Source organism: Carassius gibelio, chromosome A10 (assembly GCF_023724105.1).
Source record: "Carassius gibelio isolate Cgi1373 ecotype wild population from Czech Republic chromosome A10, carGib1.2-hapl.c, whole genome shotgun sequence".
In the NCBI taxonomy this organism is placed as follows: domain Eukaryota; kingdom Metazoa; phylum Chordata; class Actinopteri; order Cypriniformes; family Cyprinidae; genus Carassius; species Carassius gibelio.
Window position 1 is genome coordinate 17,285,255 of NC_068380.1, and position 25,513 is coordinate 17,310,767.

A 25,513-nucleotide genomic window follows, 5' to 3' on the forward strand; every position below is an offset into this window, starting at 1 on the left:
AGTTTTCATGTATTCTGTCATGGGAGTGTACCTGCTCATGCTGAACATGTCGCGCTGTCAGGGAATGCGCTCCCAAATCTCTGGAAATTACAGATATGATTTAATGTGATGTCCGGATGCAATCAAAAGGACGCCAAAAAAATTCGGGAAAAAGAAGTTCGGCTCGGCTGTGAATAACGGAATGCGATGAAGAATTTGGTTTTGAAGGCGAAGTGCACATAAACTATGAACGGATGATACTCTGTGTCGCCTGCGGTAAGTGCATGTCGCGCGACTTTGACAGTATTGGGAAGTAACACTGAGGATCGCTGGTGGTGTGGCGCGCGCGGCTGAAAAGATGTGCGCGAAATCATTATGCAACATCATCCCTATAATAAATATAATTATCTGTCAAACTTTTCTGCATGAAAACAAATAGCCAGGGAATGGACAGTGATGCATGAGCAGCAGCATGTCGCGTGGCTTTATGTTTTTCACTGTTAGTTATTTGCGCGAGAATCGGAGTAAGTTAGGTGCGCAGCTGTCAGTGAAGTTGCACAACACCATCTAGCACAATTGGCGCTCAAACAGACTTCCGCGTCTTAAGAACAATTGATTATTCCACATTTCATTCATTCGATTAACACAATGCTTTAGTTATTGTTCATTTTCTATGTAGGCTATTCTAATCACGATGCTCGGGTTTCTTCACATTCGAAAGGCACAATACACAAAACGCAATATTTTCCGACAAAAGACAACACATTTAAGTAGTTTCAGTTTCATTATACACTGTAAAGAGCTTTGATGGGGGTTTCTACCATGAGGGGGTTTCTTCCTGATTCCATTCTTAAACCTTTGCAGTCTTACGCTCATTCAGGCATATTCTATTATAAGTTGTTTTTTATGGACTTAAATAAATCCAGTTAATTTAGTCATTACCGCTTTTTTTTTTTTTTTTTTTTTTTACGTTGCCTTAATTTTTTTATAGTCATTCACAGGAATTAACAATATGGCAAGCAGCAGTCAGTGTGAAATGCAGTGTGAAAAATAGCCTTTTAAAAATTATTTCGTCACGAGGACGCATGCATAATGTAGCCGGGAACGATTATGAACAAACCATCTTACAGTAACGTTAATCCATTTACATTTTTTTTCGTTATTACTTGTTTAGAACATTTAGAGAACATTCCAAAGTAATGTTCCCATAATAACTTTCAGACTTAATGGGAACGTTCTTACATACAACTTGTTGATATTCAGAAGGAAGCATGACTATAAGTTATTTATACAATAATAACAGTGTTGATAAGTTAAGTCGAGGAATTGACCCATCACTTTGGTGACCATGTTTATATTATACTCCATATACAGTTTTGCCAATGTAAGGATTGCAATTTTTTCTGTCTATTTGAATGTGTGTCTGTTAGTCGGGCAAAATGGTTTATGTGTGTAGAAGTATGAAGCAGACAGAGAAGTCTGGGATGACAAGGACTGGATGTTCCAACTTTGTGGTCACAGCGACCTAAAGATATATTCAAGCACACATTCGCACCCATTACCCCTCAGCATTCCTAGGGTTCAGGTTCTGGGCCTGTCAACATATTGGAGCAAATGTTTTCCATATAACACAAGGGACTATCCATAAAGAGACTTGGGTGACAGTTGCAAATTTTGTGGTTGAAATTGGTCATTTGTTATGTTTCATCCTGGTCCTGGGATGAGTTGTTGTGTGTTTCTTCTGGTGATGGCTGAGGCGTGAGAGGGTTGAAATAAATAATAATATTTACGACTTATTATGTGATATATACACTTCAGTGAATTGTCTAGATGACACTTTAGAAAAGACGACAGCAGTGTGTAAAACATTTCATGTTATAACCTACTGTAAAAATAACTTTCATGAAAGTGGTGTTAATAGTTGCAAATATGTTCCTGTTTTACTTTTATTTGCAGTGCCATAGTCACATGGTCACAAAACAGTGAAGTGATTTCCTGTTTATGAGCGTGAAGTGATCTTTTGTATTTTTTTTTGTATTATGCACCACGTTCCACACATGACGTGCTCTGTTCTAAAAAAAACATTAACCCTGAATTATTTCAGAACGCAGTATGACGTCACTGCTGCGTCATTTATTTGCCAACTGTACTTGATATGTAGTTATTTTGTGAAGCAACCTTTAAAAACGCTATCTATGTAGTATTACATTTGTAATTAAGTATAATAACACCCACACGTCCTCATTGTACTGTATGTATGTATGTAAAGTGCACTGATGATGAACACTCGCGTGATTCGCGTGGAGGAGTGAGCGTATAAAAATATCAGAATTCCCTCGCGCGTCGTGATGCTCCTCGTGACCATGAATCACTGAGTCACGCCTTTAAACCCATCACCGCAAACCCCACGGACACGTTTTGTCACACGCGTGAACCCAGCGATATTAAACTGAGCAGCAGCGTGGAAATATGACTCGCGCGAGCGGAATAGAGCTACGCTATGGATGTTTCACGCGCGCGGTCTCTCACATGGTGCGTAGATGCATAAATGGTTCATGTACAGTACGTGCAGTAACTTACTCTCTACTTCAGGTATTACTTTATTCATCGTATTTCTTTTATCAATGTTGCATTTGCTGAATTGTTTAAAATAGTGTTGAAAACTAATGCCATTAATATTCCATTGCTTTGCTTTTATGATTGCGCGTAAATGCAGCTTTACGTTCAGAGTAAACTTACACATTTAAGTTTAAATATTATATATAATGTTCTTCTACTTATAAGTTAAGATGTACTCAGATTAATTTTCATGACTTTACAAGCAATGAGGCTGGTGATTTTTGTTTGATGAACAAAACCTACTGAAAGAGAGTATAGTGCACACATGGCCAAAGGCATCAGTCCCTCCCTGACAAATGATTGATCTCAACAGCAGTGGGGCCCTTGCATAACTTTGCATGACATGGTAGTTCTGTGAGGGTATGAAGTGTCACCAGAGCCTTTCCTGGAGAAACAGACATCAGTCGAGGGGTTCGGTCAGCAGGTGCTAGAGCAGCAGTTACGTGCCAGCTGAAGCTCTGTGTGGTGTCCAACAGTGTTGTGGGTAACGCGTTACAAAGTAACGCGTTAGAGTACTCTAATTACTTTTTTCCTGAAATTTGTAACTTAACGCGTTAGTTCCGTGCGTAAGTAATCAGTAACTTCGTTATTTTTTTAAAAAAAGTAATCCGTTATTTTAAGGAAAGGAAAATCCCGACTGCAGCCTGCTTTTTGTCAGACAGTAGTCCTAGGTCTACTGTGCCACCTGCGGATGTATCAGCGGAGCCGAAGCTCTGTGATCGTGAAGTCAATGGCTGTGATGCGTCTGTGCCCTGCGCCTGACCCTGTGTGTGTGTGTGTGTGTGTGTGTGTGTGTGGGTTTTTTTTTTTTTTTTTTTTTTTTTCGAACTCCCGGCAAGATAGCAGAGAGGACAGCGTTTGGTTTATGGAAGTACGCACATTATTTTCAATTTGTCAACGAAAAAGAAAAGAACATAACGGTAAAATGCACACTCTGCTTTGGTGAAAAGCTTCTGTCGACCGCCAAAAATTCTACCTCGAATTTAACGCTACGTTTTAATCACTACTTTGAAGAGTAAATGTAAGAGGACTGTGTTGAAGCGAATTTAGGCTTGTGACTGTGAGTGACACTTTAATAATAATTAGTTCGGCTATTAAGCGATTTGTCTTTTGCCTGTGTGGCAGTGAAGGATTTAATTCGGTTTGTTATCATTTTTGTTTGACAATCAGCTGTTAATTTCTGTTAGATCATTGGCTGGCTGGTTGTTCATCATTTCTAAATGGATTTAAATCTGCAAGCCTGTTTAAGGTTGTGTTTACAAGTAAGCATACTTGTACTTTGATAACTGCATTATTTAAAGTTAAAGAAAAATCAGGAGTTATCTTGTGGTGCTCATAATACACAGTAGCCTAGGCTACCCGGGCTGGGTAGGTGCGAATTTTGATTAATAATATGTTCTGTGATAAATAAATAAAACGCCATGTGGAATAGCCGATTGCTGACTGTCTATCCTGTTATTGTTATCCTGCAGTGTTAATTTAGTCGGATGACTGACGTTATTCATTGTCGGGAGTCACGACTTCTAGGTGCATTTAAAGGGGCCGGGGGCTGTGTCTGTCATGTGTGAGCCGCTGCAAACGGCTTTTAATTTTTGGTAACGCATGAGTACTCTAACGCGTTACTTTTATGAATAGGTAACGCCGTATCATAACTGATTACTTTTAATTGATGGTAACGTTGTAACCTAACTAACTACTTTCCAAAGTAACTATACCCAACACTGGTGTCCAAGTAGGGGAATGAATGATTTCTTTTACCGCTGTAATTTGAAACCTTTGACAAGAGCCATCCGTGAGGCGCTGACGAAGATAAAGTCAATTTTCAGCTGTCCTTTTGCTATGTTCCTCTCCTTGGCTTTTTGCTGGGGTTTGTGAAATGTTTAATGTGAGGTTTAAATCCACACTGTGTCGATGGCTGCTTCATGCTTATCTGCTCCACCTTCTGTGCTACAGGAAGTCCCTGAAGAGCCCAAATTCAGAAACAAATAAAGGGATCTAGAGAAAGAGTGAGGGAGGGGTAGAGTGGATGGAGATGTGAAGAACATGAATGAGTCTAAATGCAAGACAGTTTATTTCTAGAGCTGATGGCAACAACAAATGACATCAGAGGGGAAGAAAGAATAACTCTAAAGAAAATATGAGTGCTGTGGTGTCTGGATGTTGCTAACGGATTCTGGGTGGTTGCTAGGATGAGGGGTTGCATGCAAAAACAAACAGCCCCACCTATGTAGATTCACAAACAAATGACTCTCATAGGTCAAATGAAGAGGTTCTTTTAATATTGAGCCACTAAAATAAAAAAAAATAAAAAAAACGTTAACCGCTAAAAACAAACAACACCACCTATGTAGTCTGATTCATGACTCATAAGTCAAATTCTTTTAATGAATTAAGATACTGTAACTACTAAAAATAAAATGAATTGGTTCTCTTAATGATTCAAGCAACCGTCACAAGTAAAAAAACAAAAAAAAACAAAACAAAAAACACAATACACGCAAAAACAGACATGATCAAGAAACAAACATTCATGCAGAAATGACTCTTATTAGTCAAATGAATTGATTCTTTTAATGAATCGAGCAACTGGCACAAGAAAAAAAACACTTTACACACAAAAACACACAGTAAAACCTATGTAGTCTGATTCACAAACAAATTGGTTCTTTAAATGAATCAAGCAAAAAGACCCTGCCTAACACATGTAACACAGTTTTCTAAATAAACAACTGTGTGTCCAAGGTTAGTCATTTGCATAAAAAACCCTGCCCAAACCATCTCCATATATAAGGGCTTTCCACACAACCTTTCGGCACTTTTAGCAAATATATGAAACTCTCCAAAGAAGAGCTCTCGCCTGAGAACATGCAGCAAGATTCTTGAGCAATTCCTAGTACATGTGTTCAAAACCAGTTCGAATGCAATAAACTCTTTTAATGAATCATGATTTTGGTGAAAATCTTTGTATGCAAATTTCATGCATAAATTTGTGCGTATGCATGATTAATGAATGGGACTCAGTGTCGTCTTCTCTCCTCAGGTGTGTTTAAGGTACCGGGGCGAGGCATCATGCGATCTACCTGAGCGTGATTGTTCCACCTGGAGGTTACAGGATGCCGGTGCAGGCAGCTCAATGGACTGAGTTTCTATCCTGCCCCATCTGCTATAATGAGTTTGACGCCTGCAGCCACAAGCCCATCAGCCTGGGCTGCTCGCACACCGTCTGCAAGACCTGCCTGCACAAACTGCACCGCAAGGCCTGTCCTTTTGACCAGACGGCCATTAGCACTGACATTGATGTGCTGCCTGTCAACTGTGCCCTCCTGCAGCTGGTGGGGGCACCGGTGAGTTGGGCATGCAGATAAGATGCTGACATGATTGCTTTTGATGTTTTGAATAACTCTGAATAAATCTAGTGTTGCTGTATTTCTGGGGCTCGTTTCAATAAGGAGGTTCAACCAACTCTTGAACTCTGAGTTGACTTACCCCGAGATGGGAAACTCTACATTTTCGAGGTTCAGAACAGCTGAATTGAGTTAGTTCAATCATCTCTGAGTAGGTTGACTCTGAGTTTAGAGCGTGCACCATGACTATGAGAAGCCATGATCGATGTAGATCCCAAATTATGACTTGCACCCAACAAAAAGACGTCCTCATATTTCTGAGTCAATACGTAACAAACATTTGACATATTAAATAAATATAATTACATACAGAAATTCAATTTTCTCTAATCCAGAATGATGCATTTCTTAATTAGAGTAATGAAATTAACGTTAGAATTTTACAGCCAACAGCAAGAAGTCTCGCAAAATAATGGTGAACAGATGATGTGGAGATGGCCAAACCAAGTGTTGGAAGAATATTAAAATCCAACCGGAGAAAGAATAACTGTTGCTTTTGCATTTGTAGGAGATAAAGTGTCCAGATAAAGCTGTGACCAAATAAATGTAACAGCTGTGGTGGTGGTTACGGCTTATATCTCCAAGTACCCTTCCATCTGCAGTCTTCCATTCCATGCAGTAATCAGCTTAATTTTCGATAGATTTGTGCTCAGGAAACTACACAAAAAATTCTCATAAAGAGCGTGAGAGCGAGACACACTTTCCTTGCTGCTCTGAATACAGCAGCCTTACTAATGTGCTCAGCAGCATCCCTAATGTTGTACAGAAAACTACCATTTAAAAATGGTACTGCTCAAATAAATATGCATGTGGATATGGCAAGAAAAATCTAAATAATCCTCTCCCGATGTAAATGTAAATCCCTATGAATTAATGCAGCCTCCTCATCTACAGGAACCTTTATAAAAGGACATGGCAATTTTTGTCACTTTCACAATGTCTGATGATGAAAAAATGTGCAATGAATGAATGTAGCTGCACTGCAAGTAAATTTAAGTTTTCACTTAACCTCCTTTCTGAAACCAGCCTCAGGGCTGTGAATCTTAAAACCCATTTTTTGTTGTTTAATTGTCAGTGTCTTAACCTTACATAAAGTCTTACAAGAAATGAATTGAAATGTAAAGTACATGAACACAAGAAGAAATGACAATAGCTGCTTAAAATGCTAACTGATATTTTCTGTCTCACAATTTTTATTTTTAAATTCTGAAGAAACTGAATTGTGAATTTGCCATTCAAAGAAAAAAGTCAGAACTGCAAGATATAAACACCTGCAATCTCCTTTTTACATCTTGCAATTTGGAGATTATAACTCAAAATTTTAAATTTATTCATCAAAATTTTGAGTTTGTTTCCCAATTCTGACTTTTATATCACAATCAGATTTTATATCTCAATTCTGAGTTTATATTTCGGAATTCTGAGTTTATCGTACAATTATAAGTTTATGTCACACAATTCTGAGTTTATCATACAATTCTAAGTTTATGTCTTACAATTTTGAGTTTATTTCTCGCAATTCTGAGTTTATTAATCGCAATTCTGAGTTTATCATACAACTAAGTTTATTTCTTGCAATTCTGAGTTTATCATACAATTCTACGTTAATCACGCAATTAATTTTGTCTCACAATTCTGAGTTTTAATGTATAATTTTGAGTTTAGATCTGGCAATATCGTATAGTTCTGAGTTTACATCTTACAAGTCTGAGTTTATATGCAATTTTGAGTTTATTTATCGCAATTCTGAGTTTATTTATTGCAATTCTGAGTTTATATATTACAATTCTGAGTTTATATCTAACAATTCTGAGTTTATATCTCACAATTCTAAGTTTATATCTTACAATTCTAAGTTTATATCTCACAATTCTAAGTTTATATCTTACAATTCTAAGTTTATATCTCACAATTCTAAGTTTATATCTTACAATTCTAAGTTTATATCTCACAATTCTAAGTTTATATCTTACAATTCTAAGTTTATATCTTACAATTCTAAGTTTATATCTTACAATTCTAAGTTTATATCTCACAATTCTAAGTTTATATCTCACAATTCTAAGTTTATATCTAACAATTCTGAGTTTATATCTCACAATTCTGAGTTTATATCTTACAATTCTGAGTTTATATCTTAGTTTTTTGTTTCCTCCATGAAATAAAAAAATAATGGTAACTGCTAGTTTATATAGATCTGCAAGAAAAAAAGAATTTGGGATATAAAAAATTCCAAACTGTGAGAAAGCTATTATCATAACATAAAAAAGATATTATATTTAATTAACTTCTTAGTGTCGTATTATGATTCCCAATTATTATTGTTTGGGGTTATATCATAATTTTCATCCTCTAATATTTTAACTTTTATTCACTCCAAATAGGGAATTTTCACCAGTGACCATTATGCTGTTTAACATTGACATCACAATGTCAATAATAGATCTCTTCTGGTGGTTTCATATCTGCCACTGGTTGTTTTTCTTCAGGTTCCGGAGGGAGAGAATGTGAGTGTGGGCAGTGTTGAAGAGACAAGACATTATGAAGTGTGCAGGATCTGTGTGGAGGAGCTGGCGCTGTATCTCAGACCAATCAGTGGAGGAAAAGGTGAGTGTGTGAAGAAAGTCATACAGGTGGTTCAACAACAAAGCCTGTGAGTGCTGCATTATTGTTTAGGCTTGCGGCTGAATGAGTTCACGTTTGAATAGCGCAACATTTCCTGTTGTTCAGCGTGTAAGTGTGCTTTTCTGTCTGTGGTTGGAAATGTTTGCGTCAGTGGGAAAAACAAAAAAAACACTGAAACACTTCAGAAACAAGAGAAAAACATGCAGGTATTTTATATGCAATACATGAAATGAAATACACCGAAAAAGTAAATGTTTACAATATGTGTTAATCTTTAGTAATGTTTATTAAAAGTAAAATGAGCACATTGCAATAAGCACATTATAACTTACCCAGTGCATTATTGCATATTATTCAAGGAATAATTTCCCACTGTGTTGAACACGAGAACGGCTCTTTGTAGGCCAATAAAACACTTGGTCTCCATGAGCAATAAAGCTTCAGGCCACTTGTGGTATCAGCTGCTGTGAGCAGAAAAGTGTGTTTCATGACTCAATTGAGTGTTTTATTGAAGTAACAATAAAAGTTAGTCCTCACAGCGGTCTAGTGGAACGCTGGAGGCTAAAGCTCTTAAACTCCTCATTGAGCTTTGAGCTCATAACAGAGCTTTTCTGCCAAACCTCCACTATTAAGTTGGGGTGTAGCCATAAGACTCATGAGTCTGAGACCCTCATGATGGAAGTAGGATCAGTAGTATATTAAGTGTATGAGAAGGTGGACTATGGGACAAACTAAATGATAGGCCATTTAAAGGCATTAAGGATAATTTACCAATATTTATTGTTTTATATCTAATATAAAATATAATATTTATCTATTTATCTATGTTTGCATATATATATATATATATATATATATATATATATATATATATATATATATATATAGTGTGTGTGTATGTTACCCTGGACCACAAAACCAGTCTTAAGTATTCGGCCGAGATACTATTCGAAAATCTGGAATCCGAGGGTGCAAAAAAATCAAAATACTCAGAAAATCGTCTTTGAATTTGTCCAGATTAATTCTTAGCAATGCATATTACTAATCAAAATTTTAGTTTTGACATATTTGCGGTAGGACATTTACAAAATATCTTATTGGACCATGATCTTTGCTTAATATCCTAATGATTTTTAGCATACAAGAAAAATCAACAATGTTTTTTTGGCTATTGCTAAATGTATACCCCAGCGACTTACTGTAAGACTGGTTTTGTGCTCCAGGATCACATATATATTTATTAATCTCACATCAAATTTGGTGCATTAAGACAGAATGGTGATTAAACTGACTTGGAACTAACTGTGCATTACATAAATGGTTTTAATGCATACCTGCCAGCCAATCAGAATTCAGTATTCAGACAGACCATGATATATATAAATGTAAGCAGGCTTTTTCCCCTCCCACACAGGTGCAGTGACTCTCAGTCAGAGCACGCTCAGTAGACCCATGCAGAGGAAGCTGGTGACCCTGGTGAACTGCCAGCTGGTCGAGGAGGAGGGGCGTATGAGGGCGGTGCGGGCGTGCAGATCTCTGGGTGAGCGCACCGTCACTGAACTGATCCTGCAGCACCAGAACCCACAGCAGCTCTCCGCCAACCTATGGGCCGCTGTTCGGGCCCGCGGCTGTCAGTTTCTAGGACCTGGTGAGTTCCATACACGTGTGTTGTAACATTTCTTCGCACTGCTTCATTTTATTATTAATTATTCAGGAAATATACCTGGATATTTTCGCATATTTTGGGTTATCTACAACTTCAATTCATGTCATGACCAGAAAAAAGTAAATCTGATTGCTTTCATTTGCAAGAGGATGGTAAGAATGACAGTGATGTGACATAAAGGAGCAGGGTTCTGGAATTATATCTGTAACACATGACCAGAAGCTTGGGAAAAGTAGTTCCACTTCAAAAGGACAATAAAATGACTTTACAGCTACATTTTGTGCTGAGTTCATATTTCTTCTTTTAAAAGTGTCAACTGTTTTTCAAAGGCCAGTGCTGATAGTGATATCTAGAGAGCAGGGTACAATGCAGATAACACATAATAAAAAGTTTAATGACTGTGAATGAGATTTACACAACGTGGAAAAAAGAAAGAGTTTATTATTCATTGACAAGTCTGTCGGTAGATTAGTAGACTAAGGAGAGCAAGGATTATCCTAACGTCCCCTAAATTTTTGTATTAAATATATTTTGTAGTTTTATTAGTTTTTATTTTATATGATGAAAAATATAATCTGAAATATTTTTTTTTTATAGAAATGAATGCTTATATTTGTCAAGAATGCATCAAATTTATAAAAAGTGACAGTAAAGATATTTAGATATTTCCAAAATATTTATATTTCAAATAAATGCTGTTCTTTTGAAAGCTCTATTCATCAAATAATGCAAAAAAAATCAAACATTTTTGATGTTTACACAAAAATATAAAGCATCAAAAGCTGTGTTTCTTGAATTTGTATGTTTTACAAATTATTTTATTAAGCATTTTGTTTGTAAATTGCAATTTATTCTAGGTAATGAAAATATTTGTACATACTGTAGCTGATTCTGATAAACTCAAAATGCCCAAATTTCATCTTGTTAATCAGATAGCGTTGTCACTAGTTGCGTGTTATAAATAATCAGAAATATTCCTTTAATGCATGTAAAGGAATATCCAGATGTGTTTGTGCTTGGCTGTCAATGATGATTACTCATAGGGCAGATTCTGACTGGGAAAACACTGATTTTCTCATCTGATCTCATTTGAGTTTTCTAGTCTGAGAACATCCAGTGCATAAATCCGTTCGTCTGATGCGAACAAACACACCACGATCCATCTCAACACTACCTATGTGTCTCTGTCTGTATAAATATGGCAGCCATGCAGGAAGACGGGCTGAAGCTGGTGCTGCTGGCTCTGGAGGACGGCTCGGCTCTCTCGAGGAAGGTTCTGGTGCTGTTTGTGGTGCAGAAACTGGAAGCACGCTTCCCTCAGGCGTCTAAGACCAGCATCGGTCATGTAGTTCAGCTGCTGTACCGCGCCTCCTGCTTTAAGGTCAGAGCTAAAATCAGCTTCATGCAGTCATCACTTAACAGCTATTACGCTCAGTACTCCATCTATGTCGACTAGTCAGGAAAAGAGTTCTGCTGTAACATGATATTATGTGGATATAAAGTGCTTGGCGATGAGAATATCTTACAAACTCTTTACATCCATCCAGACTGCTTGATATTTGTATATGAGCTGACTGCACCAATATGAAAGCAGTCAACGTAATGAGATCATTTACATCAGACATCAATCAGCAGTGTTTGTTTGGCTCAGTTGAGCATGTTATCTATAGGAGCCTGTGCTAAATTTATTTTGCACAGCGACAGGCATTTTTCTCTTTCTCTTTTCAGGTGACCAAACGCGATGAGGACTCCTCCCTCATGCAGCTCAAAGAGGAGTTTCGGACGTATGAAGCGCTGCGGCGTGAGCACGACGCTCAGATCGTTCACATCGCAATGGAAGCAGGACTGCGCATCTCACCGGAGCAGTGGTCGTCTCTGCTGTACGGGGATCTGATGCACAAATCTCACATGCAGTCAATCATAGACAAGGTACCACATGTATATTACATAAATCATCAAAATGATAATAGATATAATATAATATAATGTATTAAATATAATATAACACATAATAATTTAAAGGTTAATACACTACCGGTCAAAATTGTAATAACAATGATAATACTGTGATAATGTGTGTGTGTGTGTGTGTGTATATGTATGCAATATATATATATATATATATATATATATATATATATATAAATTATAATTCTATAAATATATATATATATATATATATATATATATATATATATATATATGTATATATATATATATATATATAATTATATAAAAACAGAAGTAGTATTTTTGCTGCTTAATATTTGGCATAAACTGCTCATTTTTTTGGAATCTTTGATTAAAAAAGCTATTTAAAGACAATTTATTTTAAAAAGCAATTTAGTGCACTCCTGCTGAATAAAAGTATTAAAATCTTTTACACCAAACTTTTGAATGGTATTGTATCGAGGTTTCCAGCGCAAATGTTTTCACTAGAGATAATAGTAAAAAAAATTCTTGAGCAGCAAATAATATTAAATCATATCAGAGTGATTTGTGAAGGATCGTGTGAAGACTGGCGTAATGATGCTGAAAATTCAGCTTTGCATCACAGCTATAATATTAATTTTACAATATACTAACATAGAAAACTGTTATTTAAAAATTAAATAATATTTCACAAAATTACGTTTTTACTCTATTTTTTTCATGTAAATGCAGGCTTGGTGAACATAAGGGACATCTTTCAAAAGAAACAAAAACAAAAATACTGTACATCTTGATTATTCCAAACTTTTGACCAATATAGTAATGCAAATATGTGTATATTTTTGTTGAATCTGTTTGGCATTTTTGTCTCTCTGCTACGAATCTGAATGCATTTGCCCATTCCACCCCATCGCAACAGCTTCAGTCCCCAGAATCCTTTGCAAAGAGCGTGCAGGAGCTCACCATAATCCTGCAGAGAACAGGAGACCCAGCCAACCTCAACAGCCTCAGAGCTCCTCTCGAGCGGCTGGCCGGCATCGACCACAACCCTGGTGAAGACACACACTCACGCTTCCACACGGGTGCAGACACAATCAGATTACATAGCAATAACCCGTGTGTGTGTGTAGATGCGGCCGCTCCGTCCTGGACAGAGCTGGAGAGCGTGTTGTTGGCTGTGAAGGTTGTTGTCCACGGGCTGGTGGAATTCATCCAAAACTTCAGCAAAAAGTCCAGTGAAAGCCCCCAGGTACAGCATGAGCTCTCACTACACTGTTTCAGATGTGTTCTCCAGAATACACTCATTTCATGTCACTTTGAGTACAGCTGCCCGAAATACAAATGTCACATTTTATCAGCAAAAGTCAAACAATGAATGTTGTTTTGACACTGTTTTATGTAGTTTTTGGCAGATATACCTTCTTCTACTAAGTGTCACATCACTTTCACTTTTCACTTTAATAAATCTTGAAGTTATAGCACAAAGAGCATGAACGATCATCATAGGGTTGGTTAAAAAATAGAGAGAAGTTTACCAAAATGAAATAATCTGTTACATAATTGCCCAATCTGTTTTTTTTAAAAAGGAAGACATAAAAAGGCTGAATTTTTTAAGAACTTGTCATCTAATGCTATGAAAGTTGTCTTCTAATATCGATAAACTTAATATGTAATTAAACATTCACAAAATATATTTACTAGTAATGAATAATATTTAAACAATTAGTTTATAAATATAATGAAAACATTTCTAATATTTGTGTGTAATATATAAAAAGTATCTCATAAATAGAGCAAAAATACAATTAAAACAACAATATTGTGAAATATTATTAAACATTTAAATAACCGTTTTCTATTTAAACGGACTTTAAAATGTAATTTATTCATGTGATGCAAAATTGTATTTTCAGCATCATTACTCCAGTCTTCAGTGTCACATGATCCTTCAGAAATCAAGAAACATTTCTTATTTATCTCTTATTCTTATTATTAATGGTGAAAACGGTTGTGCTGCTTTGATAAATAGAACAACAAAAATAACTTTATCTATTTGAAATACATATAATTTGTCATATTATAAATGTCTTTACTCCACTTTTGATCAATAAAATGTGTCCTTGCTGATCAAAAAGATTCATTTATGAAAAAAAAACTTACAGAACCTTAACTTTTTAACAGAAGTAGTATGTATATATAATATTGTATATATTTGTTTTATAACTAATTGAAATACCTTATTTGCTTTAAAAATGCTTGCATTATTGATGTATTATTTCATGTATATTTAAATAATTCTTCTAATTAAATGAAACAAATATTTTTTTACATTCAATTATTATACACGGTTTGGTGTACAAACATCATTATTATATAATTGGAAAACTGGGATTCTCCCTTAGGGCATATTTGGAATGTATAAAAATAAATGCATTTCTTGGTGAAAACAACTCCAAATGATAGAGGAGGGCACAAGTAATCAAAGCCATGCCATCCACATTATTTTAATAGCTCTGTACTCAAAACTGTATGTTAACTATTGACTCATTTGAATCTATTTTTGACACTTAAGTTTCCTAAACTATGAAAGAGCAATCTATAAACACATTCTGAAACAGTCTGAAATGTATTCTGTTCTCCTTTCTCAGGCTCAACCCAACAGCAAGTACAAGACGAGTATGTGCAGGGACTTACGGCAGCAGGGCGGCTGCCCAAGAGGGGCCAGTTGCACTTTTGCCCACACGCAGGAGGAGCTTGAGAAGTGAGAACACACACTCTTTCACACACATGCACTCAATCTTAATGACCATAACCAGCCAGTCTCGTGCTGTAATGCACGCACCTCCCCGCTTTCCCACGTCTCCTGTTCCTCATTCTTATTCAAGCTCACCCACGCGATCCCACAATACAACAGCACACTATACAGAACACTGGCATGACTGTACCAGGATCTGCCGTACCTCCCTCCCATCACCCCGTTTCCTCCCCTCATCTCTCATGTTCACCCCACATCTTTCTGTCTCTTTCAGGCATAGATTGAGGAATAGGAAACCCAGTGGGGCGGTGCGACCCTTCCCATCAGGTCCAGTGGTTGTGCCCAAAACGGGCACCAAAGGAGCAGTCCCAGGGTCAGAGGTGAAGAACCACGAGAAAGACGCCTCAGAGGAGGCATCTCCCACTCAGCTCATCCCAAGAGGAGGAGACCACCAGGAGGACAACTCGCTCCCCAATAGTGCTAACGGACTGCCTGCTGCCAACATAGACCAGTAAGTTTGCTTCACTATTACTGAAGCTCAGACTTTTAGGTGCCTTTAAATCATGTGGCTTATTGAGGAGACCAAAAAAACAGGTCGACTTGGGATTGTCAGGGATGCAAATTTGTCCCTTTTCTGCAAAAATTAGATAACGATTCCATTTCGATTGTGAAATAGGGCATTTGGCTTCTGTTACTTTAAGAGCAGCTGCTGCTGAACATCTCATCGGACACCTTTTCCCGGGTCATTTGTCTAGTGCCTTAGGCTGAGGTGAAGGTCTCTCGTTTGATATGGTTGTAAAGATTTTCTGTGTCTAAATAAATGCAATTCTTGTCAAGAAAAATAGAAAGAAGCAACAGTTTTGAGTGGGGTGGCCAATGCTTGCTCCGCCCCTGCGTTAATTGCGCTAAGCCCCTTTCACACTGCACGTCGGACCCGCAATATTCCCGTAACATTGCCTGGTCGCCTTCTGTGTGAAAGCAACCACGTCCCGGAATTGATTACCGAATCGAACCCGGGTCGGGGACCTAGTAACATTGCGGTAATCGATCCGGAACGAGCGCTGTGTGAACAAAAGCCAGATCTAATTCCGTTTCGAAGTGATGACGCGCGTTATCGCGCGACTCTTTTACCGGCTGTTTTGAAGGAAGATCAACATTCGCGACGAAAACATATGTGCAAACTGTAATGAAGCAGAGATCAGTTAGTTCCTCACTTTCCGCGCTGACGCCGAGATTATTTGCTTGCTTCAGTTAAAGTATAATGTGCCAAGCGTTGTCGACTCGTACATTACACGTCACGCGCTGATGTCACGTGTCGTTACGGGATCTTCAAGGGTTGTGTGTGAAAGCACGCACATATACTGGGTCATCACTGGCAGTGTGAAAGTGCCAAATCTAGCGACCAGGGAACAATTACAGGAACACTTTACCCATGTATTTGCCGGAATGGCAGTGTGAAAGGGGCTTTAAAGAGGGCAAAACATACACAGTTTTATAGGTATAGAGTAGCACTGCATCCTTCATATTATCTCAAACCTCTTAAAACTCAGTCTTTAGTTTTATCAGATTTATAAAAGACAGATACAGCTGTACCACTTCTCTCTGACAACAGTCAAGCTCCTGGAGGCGTGTCGTGGGCGGAGCTAAAGAGTCACGAGCATGTGCAGCTTTTGCACAGCGATCGTCTGCAAGCTGTGACTTCGACATAAATAAAACTGGAACGAAAACTTTATTGACTTAAATAAAATAAAATTTGTTTATAAAACACTGAAATGCCGGGAACAAACAAACACACTTGCACAACCCAGAGAAACAAACTGCCTCCACTGTTCCCTTAATGCTGGGTTCTTTGGGAAGCTGAACAAAATTATCTTTTCCTCACAAAACAATATCACACTTCTTCCGTGACACTGATGATCTAAAAACAAAATGATAAATCCTTCTTGAGCAAGTCCTGTTCTTATTAATAAAAAAACGTATTATAGAAATATGTAATCATCGACAGCCTTATTTATTTATTTATTTATTTTTATTAGAAATATGAATTTTTTTATTCTTAAAATTAGATGTCTTTGCCCATCTTTGGTTCTTCTGGAAATTCTTATTGCTTCGTATTTTTCTTCCAGAAATCCTGTCAGTGGGTGCCAGTCATCTTCGATAGCTTCAAGATTGTGTACAGAGGACGACTGTGGTCTCCTCAAACACGGGCCTGTCCTCACGAGAGCTCATCCTCAGATTTACTATTCTCAGGACCAGAGACCATATGACCTGTCACCCTACCACCAACCTGCCTGTAAGTGTCATATCCTGAATCGCTCTCTTGTGGCATGTTATCTTCCATTACACTCACTCTGATCTGTTTTCCACAGTTCCTCCTCACAAGTCATGCAACGCTCGTTTTCATCGTTCCAGCAATGTGACCGAATCCATGTTACCCCCTTCGATGGGCCCTCTGTACCCAGATCAGCACCCCTCTATTCCTCCTGCAGACAGATTAGGCCCTGCCCCGTATGGCCCACCCTCGACCTACACCTCTATGTCCCATGCACATGGCATGTACACCCCAGTCTACGACAGCAGGCGCATGTGGAGGCCTCCGCTGTATCCCAGGGATGGCGGGAGGAGTAACTCTCTCCCTCCAGAGGTTTTCCATTCCACTGTCTACCAGCCGCCCCTCCGGGAGCGCTTCAACTCGCTGGACAGCCCCTACTGCAGCAGAGCAGAGCAGAAAGCACCAATGCACAGGGCAGGTTTTATTATCTCATGTCTTACAGGCTCATTCATGTTTGAAGAAAGAGTATCAGTTGAAAATTATCTTCCATATTAATTTGTGCTGTAACCAGTGGCAACTGTCAACAGCATTCTTTTTTTGTTTTTTTTGGTCAGTCGTTTGGTTTCTGGTGTACTAGGAAGGCCATTGGTCTAAAATCACTTCATATAGCTTAAATATCAGTATACAACAATTAGGGATGCATTACATTTTATTTTTATTGAGGGATAGTTCACCCAAAAATTAAAGTTAAGTAATCATTAATTACTCACCCTCACGTTGTTCCAATCCCGTAAGCCCTTCATTCATCTTCAGAACATAATTTAAGATATATATTGATGAAATCCAAGAGTTTCTGACCCTGCAGTGAAAGCAATGCAACTGAAATGTCCAGAAAGGTAGTAAGGACAATGTAAAAAAGTCCATGTGACATCAGTGGTTCAACCGTGATATTATATGAAGCTACGAGAATACTTTTTTGTGCACAAAGAAAATAAAAATAATGACTTTATTCAACAATTTCTACTCTTCCGTGTCAGATTTCTACATGCATTCATGACAGTAACACGATGCATGCATGTATGCATTCCTCTGCTTGTAAACAAGCCACAGCGCATCCGGCTTCTATGTCAGAAAGCTGTCTCATGCATCAGCATCAGCACAAGCATCCGTCGTGGTACTGTCATGAACGTGCGGAGAATTCTGGCAAGGTTCTGTTGCTTTGTGCAGAATTCTTTGTGTAAATTGACTTGGAAACTTTGGCCTGTTTAGGCCAAAACAGGTGACTAAGCTGTTTCATCATAAGAATGGAGAAGTTAAAAAAACATTTTCTGTCTTTTGTATAGGACACGTACTCCCGTGTTCCTCTCGGCTATGAGGATCTCTGTCGCCACAAACAGGAACAGTGGCTACATCACCACAGCAACATGAACAGGCCCCCCCAGTCCTCCCCAGATTTCACTGTGGATATGTGTCCTGAGGTACTGCCCACCGATATGGTGTTTTTAGAAGTGTGTGTCATGGGAAAACTACACCACAAGTCTGCACCATGCAAAAGTGGCATTAAATCAGATTTGTTGTTTCTTCGATTAATAACTTTGGCACCGAAGCTGCAGTCACCCTTCTGAGGTGTGTTAAGCTATTTTAAGTGGGCCTGTTGCTCAGCAACTGATAAATCCAAAGCAAGAAGCAGTTCTGTCCTGAAAATTGTGTGTGTGCTCACAAGCGCTTTGAAACGCATGAACTCTCAGAGTAAGATTTGGCACCACGGAGGTTGAGTCACTTTATATTGTTTCTTTCCACCCCCATTTATTTGAATCTGGCAGCCTGTTGCACACGGGTGGGTGTGAGATAGAATGTTGTCATCTCATTCTTTCTCCTCCTTTAGCATCCTGAAGGTGTAGGTGGTGGGCGTATGACTTGTAAGTGTCATGGTGGAGAAGAGAGTCTTGCCCACTATTCGCCCTGGTCGTGCAGCACCATCAGCCCATTTGAGTCAGAGCCCCACCATTTGTCAACCCACTCCTGTTCCAAACAGCTAGTAAGTGGTCGCTTCACAACACAATTGCACTCATTTACTTTTATAAACGGCTTACTCATTCTGTTGAATCCTTCAAATGGTGTAAAAATGTATATTAAACAGGTGCAAGTGGAGTCACTCCTGTTCACATTTACACTTATACACTAATACACTTTGATATAGATGTGCTTATTTTTTAACAGACTCTGATTGATTCCCCTCAACCTGTGGAGTCACTTCAGATTAGGGTTGGGCCGATAGACGATGGCATCATCCATTGCAAGATTACAAGATTATATATGTTTGTCAGTGGTACTGAGGATCTGCAAATCATTCCCCATCATTCTCGGTCATCTCTCATTACACAAGTGTCTACACCGGATGCGAAAGTTGTCGTGTGGCGCCGAGCCGCATCAGCTAAAATCTGTCTAATTTGGTGTCAGCACAACAGAACGTGGCAGCAGTTTACTGTCAGGGGTTTGTGGTGTCATGCCACACCACATCCAGTGTAGACAGCACCACTGATTATATTGAGTTCTATTAACTGATTTATATATAATGAATCTATTATAAATGTCACGCCACATCATTCATATCCAGTGTAGACACGGTGTTATGAATTGTTTCGGGCACACCTCCCCAAATCCCCCCGCCGATGTCATCGTCTATCGCGATGTTTCACTGTAGACATCATCCGATGCCAAATTTAAAGACATCGCCCAACCCTACTTCAGATCAGATTTACACTAAAATACTTTTAAATGTGCTATTTCTTAAACTGATTCCTATTGATTCCCTCAAACTTAATCAACAATGAATTTATAGAGGGTAGAAGTGGAGTCACTTCAGATCAGATTCACACTGAAATACTTTTAAATGTCCTTATTCTTAAACTGATTCCTGTTAATTCCCTCAAACTGAATCAACAATGAATTTATAGAGGCTAGAAGTGGAGTCACTTCAGATCAGATTTACACTGAAATACTTTTAAATGTCCTTATTCTTAAACTGATTCCTGTTAATTCCCTCAAACTGAATCAACAATGAATTTATAGAGGCTAGAAGTGGAGTCACTATAGATTAGATTTACACTTAAATACTTTTAAATGTCCTTATTCTTAAACCGATTCCTGTTGATTCCCTCAGACTGAATCAACAATGAATTTATAGAGGCTAGAAGTGGAGTCACTTCAGATCAGATTTACACTGAAATACTTTTAAATGCACTTATTCTTAAACCGATTCCAATTGATTCCCTCAAACTGAATCAACAATGGATTTGTAGAGACTAGAAGTGGAGTCACTTCAGATCAGATTTACACTGAAATACTTTTAAATGCACTTATTCTTAAACTGATTCCAATTGATTTCCTCAAACTGAATCAACAATGGATTTGTAGAGGCTAGAAGTGGAGTCACTTCAGATCAGATTTACACTGAAATACTTTTAAATGCACTTATTCTTAAACTGATTCCAATTGATTCCCTCAAACTGAATCAACAATGAATTTATAGAGGCTAGAAGTGGAGTCACTTTAAATCAGATTTACACTGAAATACTTTTAGATGTCCTTATTCTTAAACCAATTCCTGTTGATTCCTTCAGACTGAATAAACAATGAATTTATAGAGGCTAGAAGTGGAGTCACTACAGATCAGATTTACACTGAAATACTTTTAAATGCACTTATTCTTAAACTGATTCCAATTGATTCCCTCAAACTGAATCAACAATGGATTTGTAGAGGCTATCAGTGGAGTCACATCAGATCAGATTTATACTAAAATACTTTTAAATGTGCTTATTCTTAAACTGATTCCTATTGATTCCCGCAGACTGTATCAATAGTGAATGTATAGAGGCTAGAAGTGGAGTCACTTCAGATCAGATTTACACTGAAATACTTTTAAATGCACTTATTCTTAAACTGATTCCAATTGATTCCCTCAAACTGAATCAACAATGAATTTATAGAGGCTAGAAGTGGAGTCACTTTAGATCAGATTTACACTGAAATACTTTTAGATGTCCTTATTCTTAAACCAATTCCTGTTGATTCCTTCAGACTGAATAAACAATGAATTTATAGAGGCTAGAAGTGGAGTCACTACAGATCAGATTTACACTGAAATACTTTTAAATGCACTTATTCTTAAACTGATTCCAATTGATTCCCTCAAACTGAATCAACAATGGATTTGTAGAGGCTAGAAGTGGAGTCACTACAGATCAGATTTACACTGAAATACTTTTAAATGCACTTATTCTTAAACTGATTCAAATTGATTCTCTCAAACTGAATCAACAATGGATTTGTAGAGGCTAGAAGTGGAGTCACTTTAGATCAGATTTACACTGAAATACTTTTAGATGTCCTTATTCTTAAACCAATTCCTGTTGATTCCTTCAGACTGAATAAACAATGAATTTATAGAGGCTAGAAGTGGAGTCACTACAGATCAGATTTACACTGAAATACTTTTAAATGCACTTATTCTTAAACTGATTCCAATTGATTCCCTCAAACTGAATCAACAATGGATTTGTAGAGGCTAGAAGTTGAGTCACATCAGTTTAGATTTACACTAAAATACTTTTAAATGTGCTTATTCTTAAACTGATTCCTATTGATTCCCGCAGACTGTATCAATAGTGAATGTATAGAGGGTGTATATGTAGTCACTTTAGATCAGGGCCCGGTTTCCCGATAACGCTCACTCTTAGCGTGCTAAGAAGACCTCGAAAGATATATCTAACCAAAGTTATGTTTCTAAGTGTGTTCCCCGAAGTGTCCCTTAGGAAGCTTCTTAGCACGCTGCCTCTTACGTCCTACGTAACAAGAGCGCTGTCCAAAGTGAGGGTGCTGAATTAGTTGGTATAGATTGCTCATGAATCGATTTTCCACTTCACGCGAAGGTGCAATAGAGCGTTAAGAAAGACAACACGTTCTATGCAAATGAAACACTCCTAAAATTATTATAGTAACATTTCTTTTAACATATCTTAAGTTATCAGTAGAATATAGACTATAAATTTAATTATCAAATGGTCAGTAATATGTTATGTAAACCGGGTATCCCTCGCTAATCATCCACCCTCTTTATCCCATTGTGCTACTTGTGCCGCTTCTTGACATGGGTTTAACGAAATTATATAATACACTTTTATATTAATGGTAAGGTACTTTACAATCAGAATTGATTGGCAAACAGCTGCAGTTACTTCTGTTTAATGCGGTATTGATTGCAATTGGTTTATGTTTTAAATAAAATCTCTCTGTAGCAAAAAAAAATAAAAAAATAAAAAAATAAAATAAAAAAATGACGTAGCGCTGGGCTTCAGGGCTTAAAGCAAAATTCCGCCACGTTTGCCTGGCAAGCGCAGGTCTGAGAAGGTCCAGCAGCTCCATAATGAGTTGTCTTGGGAGACAAATTTTTATTTTAATTTAGCCACGTCAAGTAAAATGTCAGAAGGGCTTAAGTTTTGCCAAATAAAAAAATTGACATGGACTAAACGTCTCTGCGTCCGGCTCCGTCTTTGATTCAAGGACACGTTGGATCGCTGCTATGGTCGCTTACTGGACACAACCATGATTACCCATTTATTGATCTTAGCCATTTAGAGCCAAATTGGTTTGCCAGATTTTAATTATCAAAAAATTGATTGCCAATTCGCTTTAATTACATTACGAAAAAGCCTAGGCTAATTACCACCATATTAGTTCTGATACCACATAAGGTCAACTTCATAAATAGGCCTGTATCCATTGCGAACATAATTTATTACAAGACTTAAAAAATAACATAAAATCATTGTTGAGCCACAACATTGTCAACATACCATAGTTTGACTTGTACTGCGCTGCACTGATTTCTAAAGACTGCTGTACAGTAGCGTCTTGAGCTCAAACAACGCTAAGAGAGAGCTTACGAATGGTCCAGACCAACCTTACGAAAGTAAGACAGAAGATATACTTAGCGTACGAACGTGTCGGGAATCGTGCCACAAGGTTAAGAGAGAGGTTAAGGAATAGGTTAAGAACTACTTAGCGATAAGAACGTTTTGGGGAACCGGGCCCAGATTTACACTGAAATACTTTTAAATGTGCTTATTCTTAAACAGATTCCTATTGATTTTGGAGTCACTTAACATTCACAATGATTTAGTTTTAAATTTGTTTACCATATAATACATTAATACAATACATTATTGATTATCTCAAACTGAATTAAAAATGAATGTATAAAGAGTACAATTGGAGTAATTTCAGATTGCATCCACACTGACTGACTCTTAAATCAGCTCACACGGTAACATATTCATATTATTTCCATCAAACTGAATGTGTAGCGTGAGTGGAGTTACTTTAGATTTACATTGATTTTTTATTTTATTTGCTTACCATATAACACATTGCTGTTAATTCTCTGGAACTTAAATAAAAATGAATTTGGAGCATGCACAAGTTGAGTTACTTTGTATAATCACACTACTTTATAGCTAGTTTTACTTTATAATACTTTACAAATGATTAACTCAATCGGATTTACAAATGAACGCTTAGCAGATACAAATTGAATCGCTTCAAGTCACATTCACACTGATTCTCTCTTACATTGGCTTGCTCAGTAATGTATTTCAAATCCTTTCAAACAAAAAAATTAATGTGTAGCATATAGAATTGGAGTCACTTCACGTTAATGTGCGACTTTAATGCAGATTATTTTACCTCACAAAACATTAAAAGTACCCTTTTGTAAAATTAAATAGCACATTTGTGCATTTTTGTTGTGATGATTGCAAATAAATGATAATCGTCATTTTTAGCAATTCTATATATTGACCAGTTACGACACACAAAGCTGTGCTTCTTAAGTTTAATTGTAATATGATTCCTAACTGAGATCTAATTATCTGTCCTCAGGACAGCGAAAGTGGCGGCAAACGGTGGCTGCACATGTTCGAGCCCTACAGGAGACTGAAAGATGAAGATCCCATCATTCCTTTTGGAGAGGGGCCCATAATCTCTAAATGGGGAGCTATCTCCCGCGCTTCACGCACTGGCTTTCACACAACTGCCCCGGTCCAGGCCACTGCATCACAAGGGTGCGGCGGCACCACTTCAGTCAACTTCAGAGGTTTGAATTCATATTGTTTTCAATGCTTTTGACTCTGAATTTCTTTGGCTTTAAGAATGAGTCATGTTTCATTCTCTTTACAGACTATAGTTGTCATATTGGTCACAGTGACCTCAGATGGGGCCCACGTGGTTCTGACTCTTCTAGTCACTCCAGCTTTCTAGAAAGGTACCAGGTCAAACGTCTTTTTTTTTTTTTTTTTTACTTTTTCAATAATGCAAATGCTTAATATTAAACAACAACAAAAAATGCCATAGACTTTGAAGCAGACATCTGAGCCTAGAGACTGAAATGTCATAGAGACTTGGGGGTGGGGTCTTGTTGACTTAGACCAGTAAACAACCAACTAGCAAACACACACAACAGCTAAGCAACCATATAGTCGTGCATGTACAAAATATTATTAATGTAATTTGTACATTAATTTTACTGGATTGTCAGGAACAATGTAGCAGTAGTCTTCACAGTGTTTCCCCATCTTCACCCCCACCCCATCCCGCCACAGTCGTCTGGCTGTCCTCTGCACTGTTCTAAAAATAGAGCAGCAGCCGGAACATAGCTCCTCTTGTTTGTGTTTGCAAAGCTCTTACACATTGCAAAGAGGGCTTACATTTCACAGAGTCTCCTTAACACCCACAAGTCCTTATCTATCTTCTGCAGTTCATGTAAAAATATCTTAAATTATCTAATTTATATTACAATGTCTCGAAATTCTTTTTGTAATCTTACATTTGTTTGTCATCTTAAATTAGACACATTCTCCATCAGGGATGGGCAACTTAGGTCCTGGAGGGCCACTGTCCTGCAGAGTTTAGCTCCAACCCACTGCAGGACAGTGACCCTCCATGACCACTCTTATCTACATAATCATTTAATCAACGTATCTTGCACCAGTGATGCTTTTTTTTAGCCTAATGCTTGTTTATTTAAAAGACCTCTGTTGTCCAAAATGAATATGCATATATATATATATATACATTTCTGATGTAAACAAATACTGGTATAAACTTTTGAACAGTATGAGTGTGTGTATACTGAATATGCAACATCAAATTTTAGACAATTTAATTGTATAACTTACAGACCAACCTACAAAAAAAAATCC

The 25,513-nt window shown here is 37.5% G+C and overlaps 1 protein-coding gene across 5 annotated transcripts in view; it reads left to right on the top strand.

Annotated features, from left to right (window-relative positions):
• The window catches only part of LOC128021419 (roquin-2), a 32,088-nt gene continuing 6,575 nt past the window's right edge, over window positions 1–25,513 (top strand). For 3 of the 5 annotated variants that reach the window (XM_052608550.1, XM_052608554.1, XM_052608552.1), the window contains exons 1-16: window positions 1–255; window positions 5,639–5,942; window positions 8,492–8,609; window positions 10,042–10,275; window positions 11,499–11,674; window positions 12,022–12,222; window positions 13,145–13,277; window positions 13,356–13,474; window positions 14,874–14,986; window positions 15,255–15,491; window positions 17,107–17,273; window positions 17,350–17,726; window positions 18,596–18,730; window positions 19,138–19,290; window positions 24,195–24,408; window positions 24,492–24,576. In XM_052608550.1, the coding sequence (XP_052464510.1) occupies window positions 5,712–5,942; window positions 8,492–8,609; window positions 10,042–10,275; window positions 11,499–11,674; window positions 12,022–12,222; window positions 13,145–13,277; window positions 13,356–13,474; window positions 14,874–14,986; window positions 15,255–15,491; window positions 17,107–17,273; window positions 17,350–17,726; window positions 18,596–18,730; window positions 19,138–19,290; window positions 24,195–24,408; window positions 24,492–24,576 (2,693 nt within the window). In that variant the 5' untranslated portion in view covers window positions 1–255; window positions 5,639–5,711. Of the gene's footprint in view, window positions 256–937; window positions 2,572–5,638; window positions 5,943–8,491; window positions 8,610–10,041; window positions 10,276–11,498; window positions 11,675–12,021; window positions 12,223–13,144; window positions 13,278–13,355; window positions 13,475–14,873; window positions 14,987–15,254; window positions 15,492–17,106; window positions 17,274–17,349; window positions 17,727–18,595; window positions 18,731–19,137; window positions 19,291–24,194; window positions 24,409–24,491; window positions 24,577–25,513 lie in introns of those variants that run through there. The other 2 variants (XM_052608551.1, XM_052608553.1) reach the window with 2 other exon arrangements.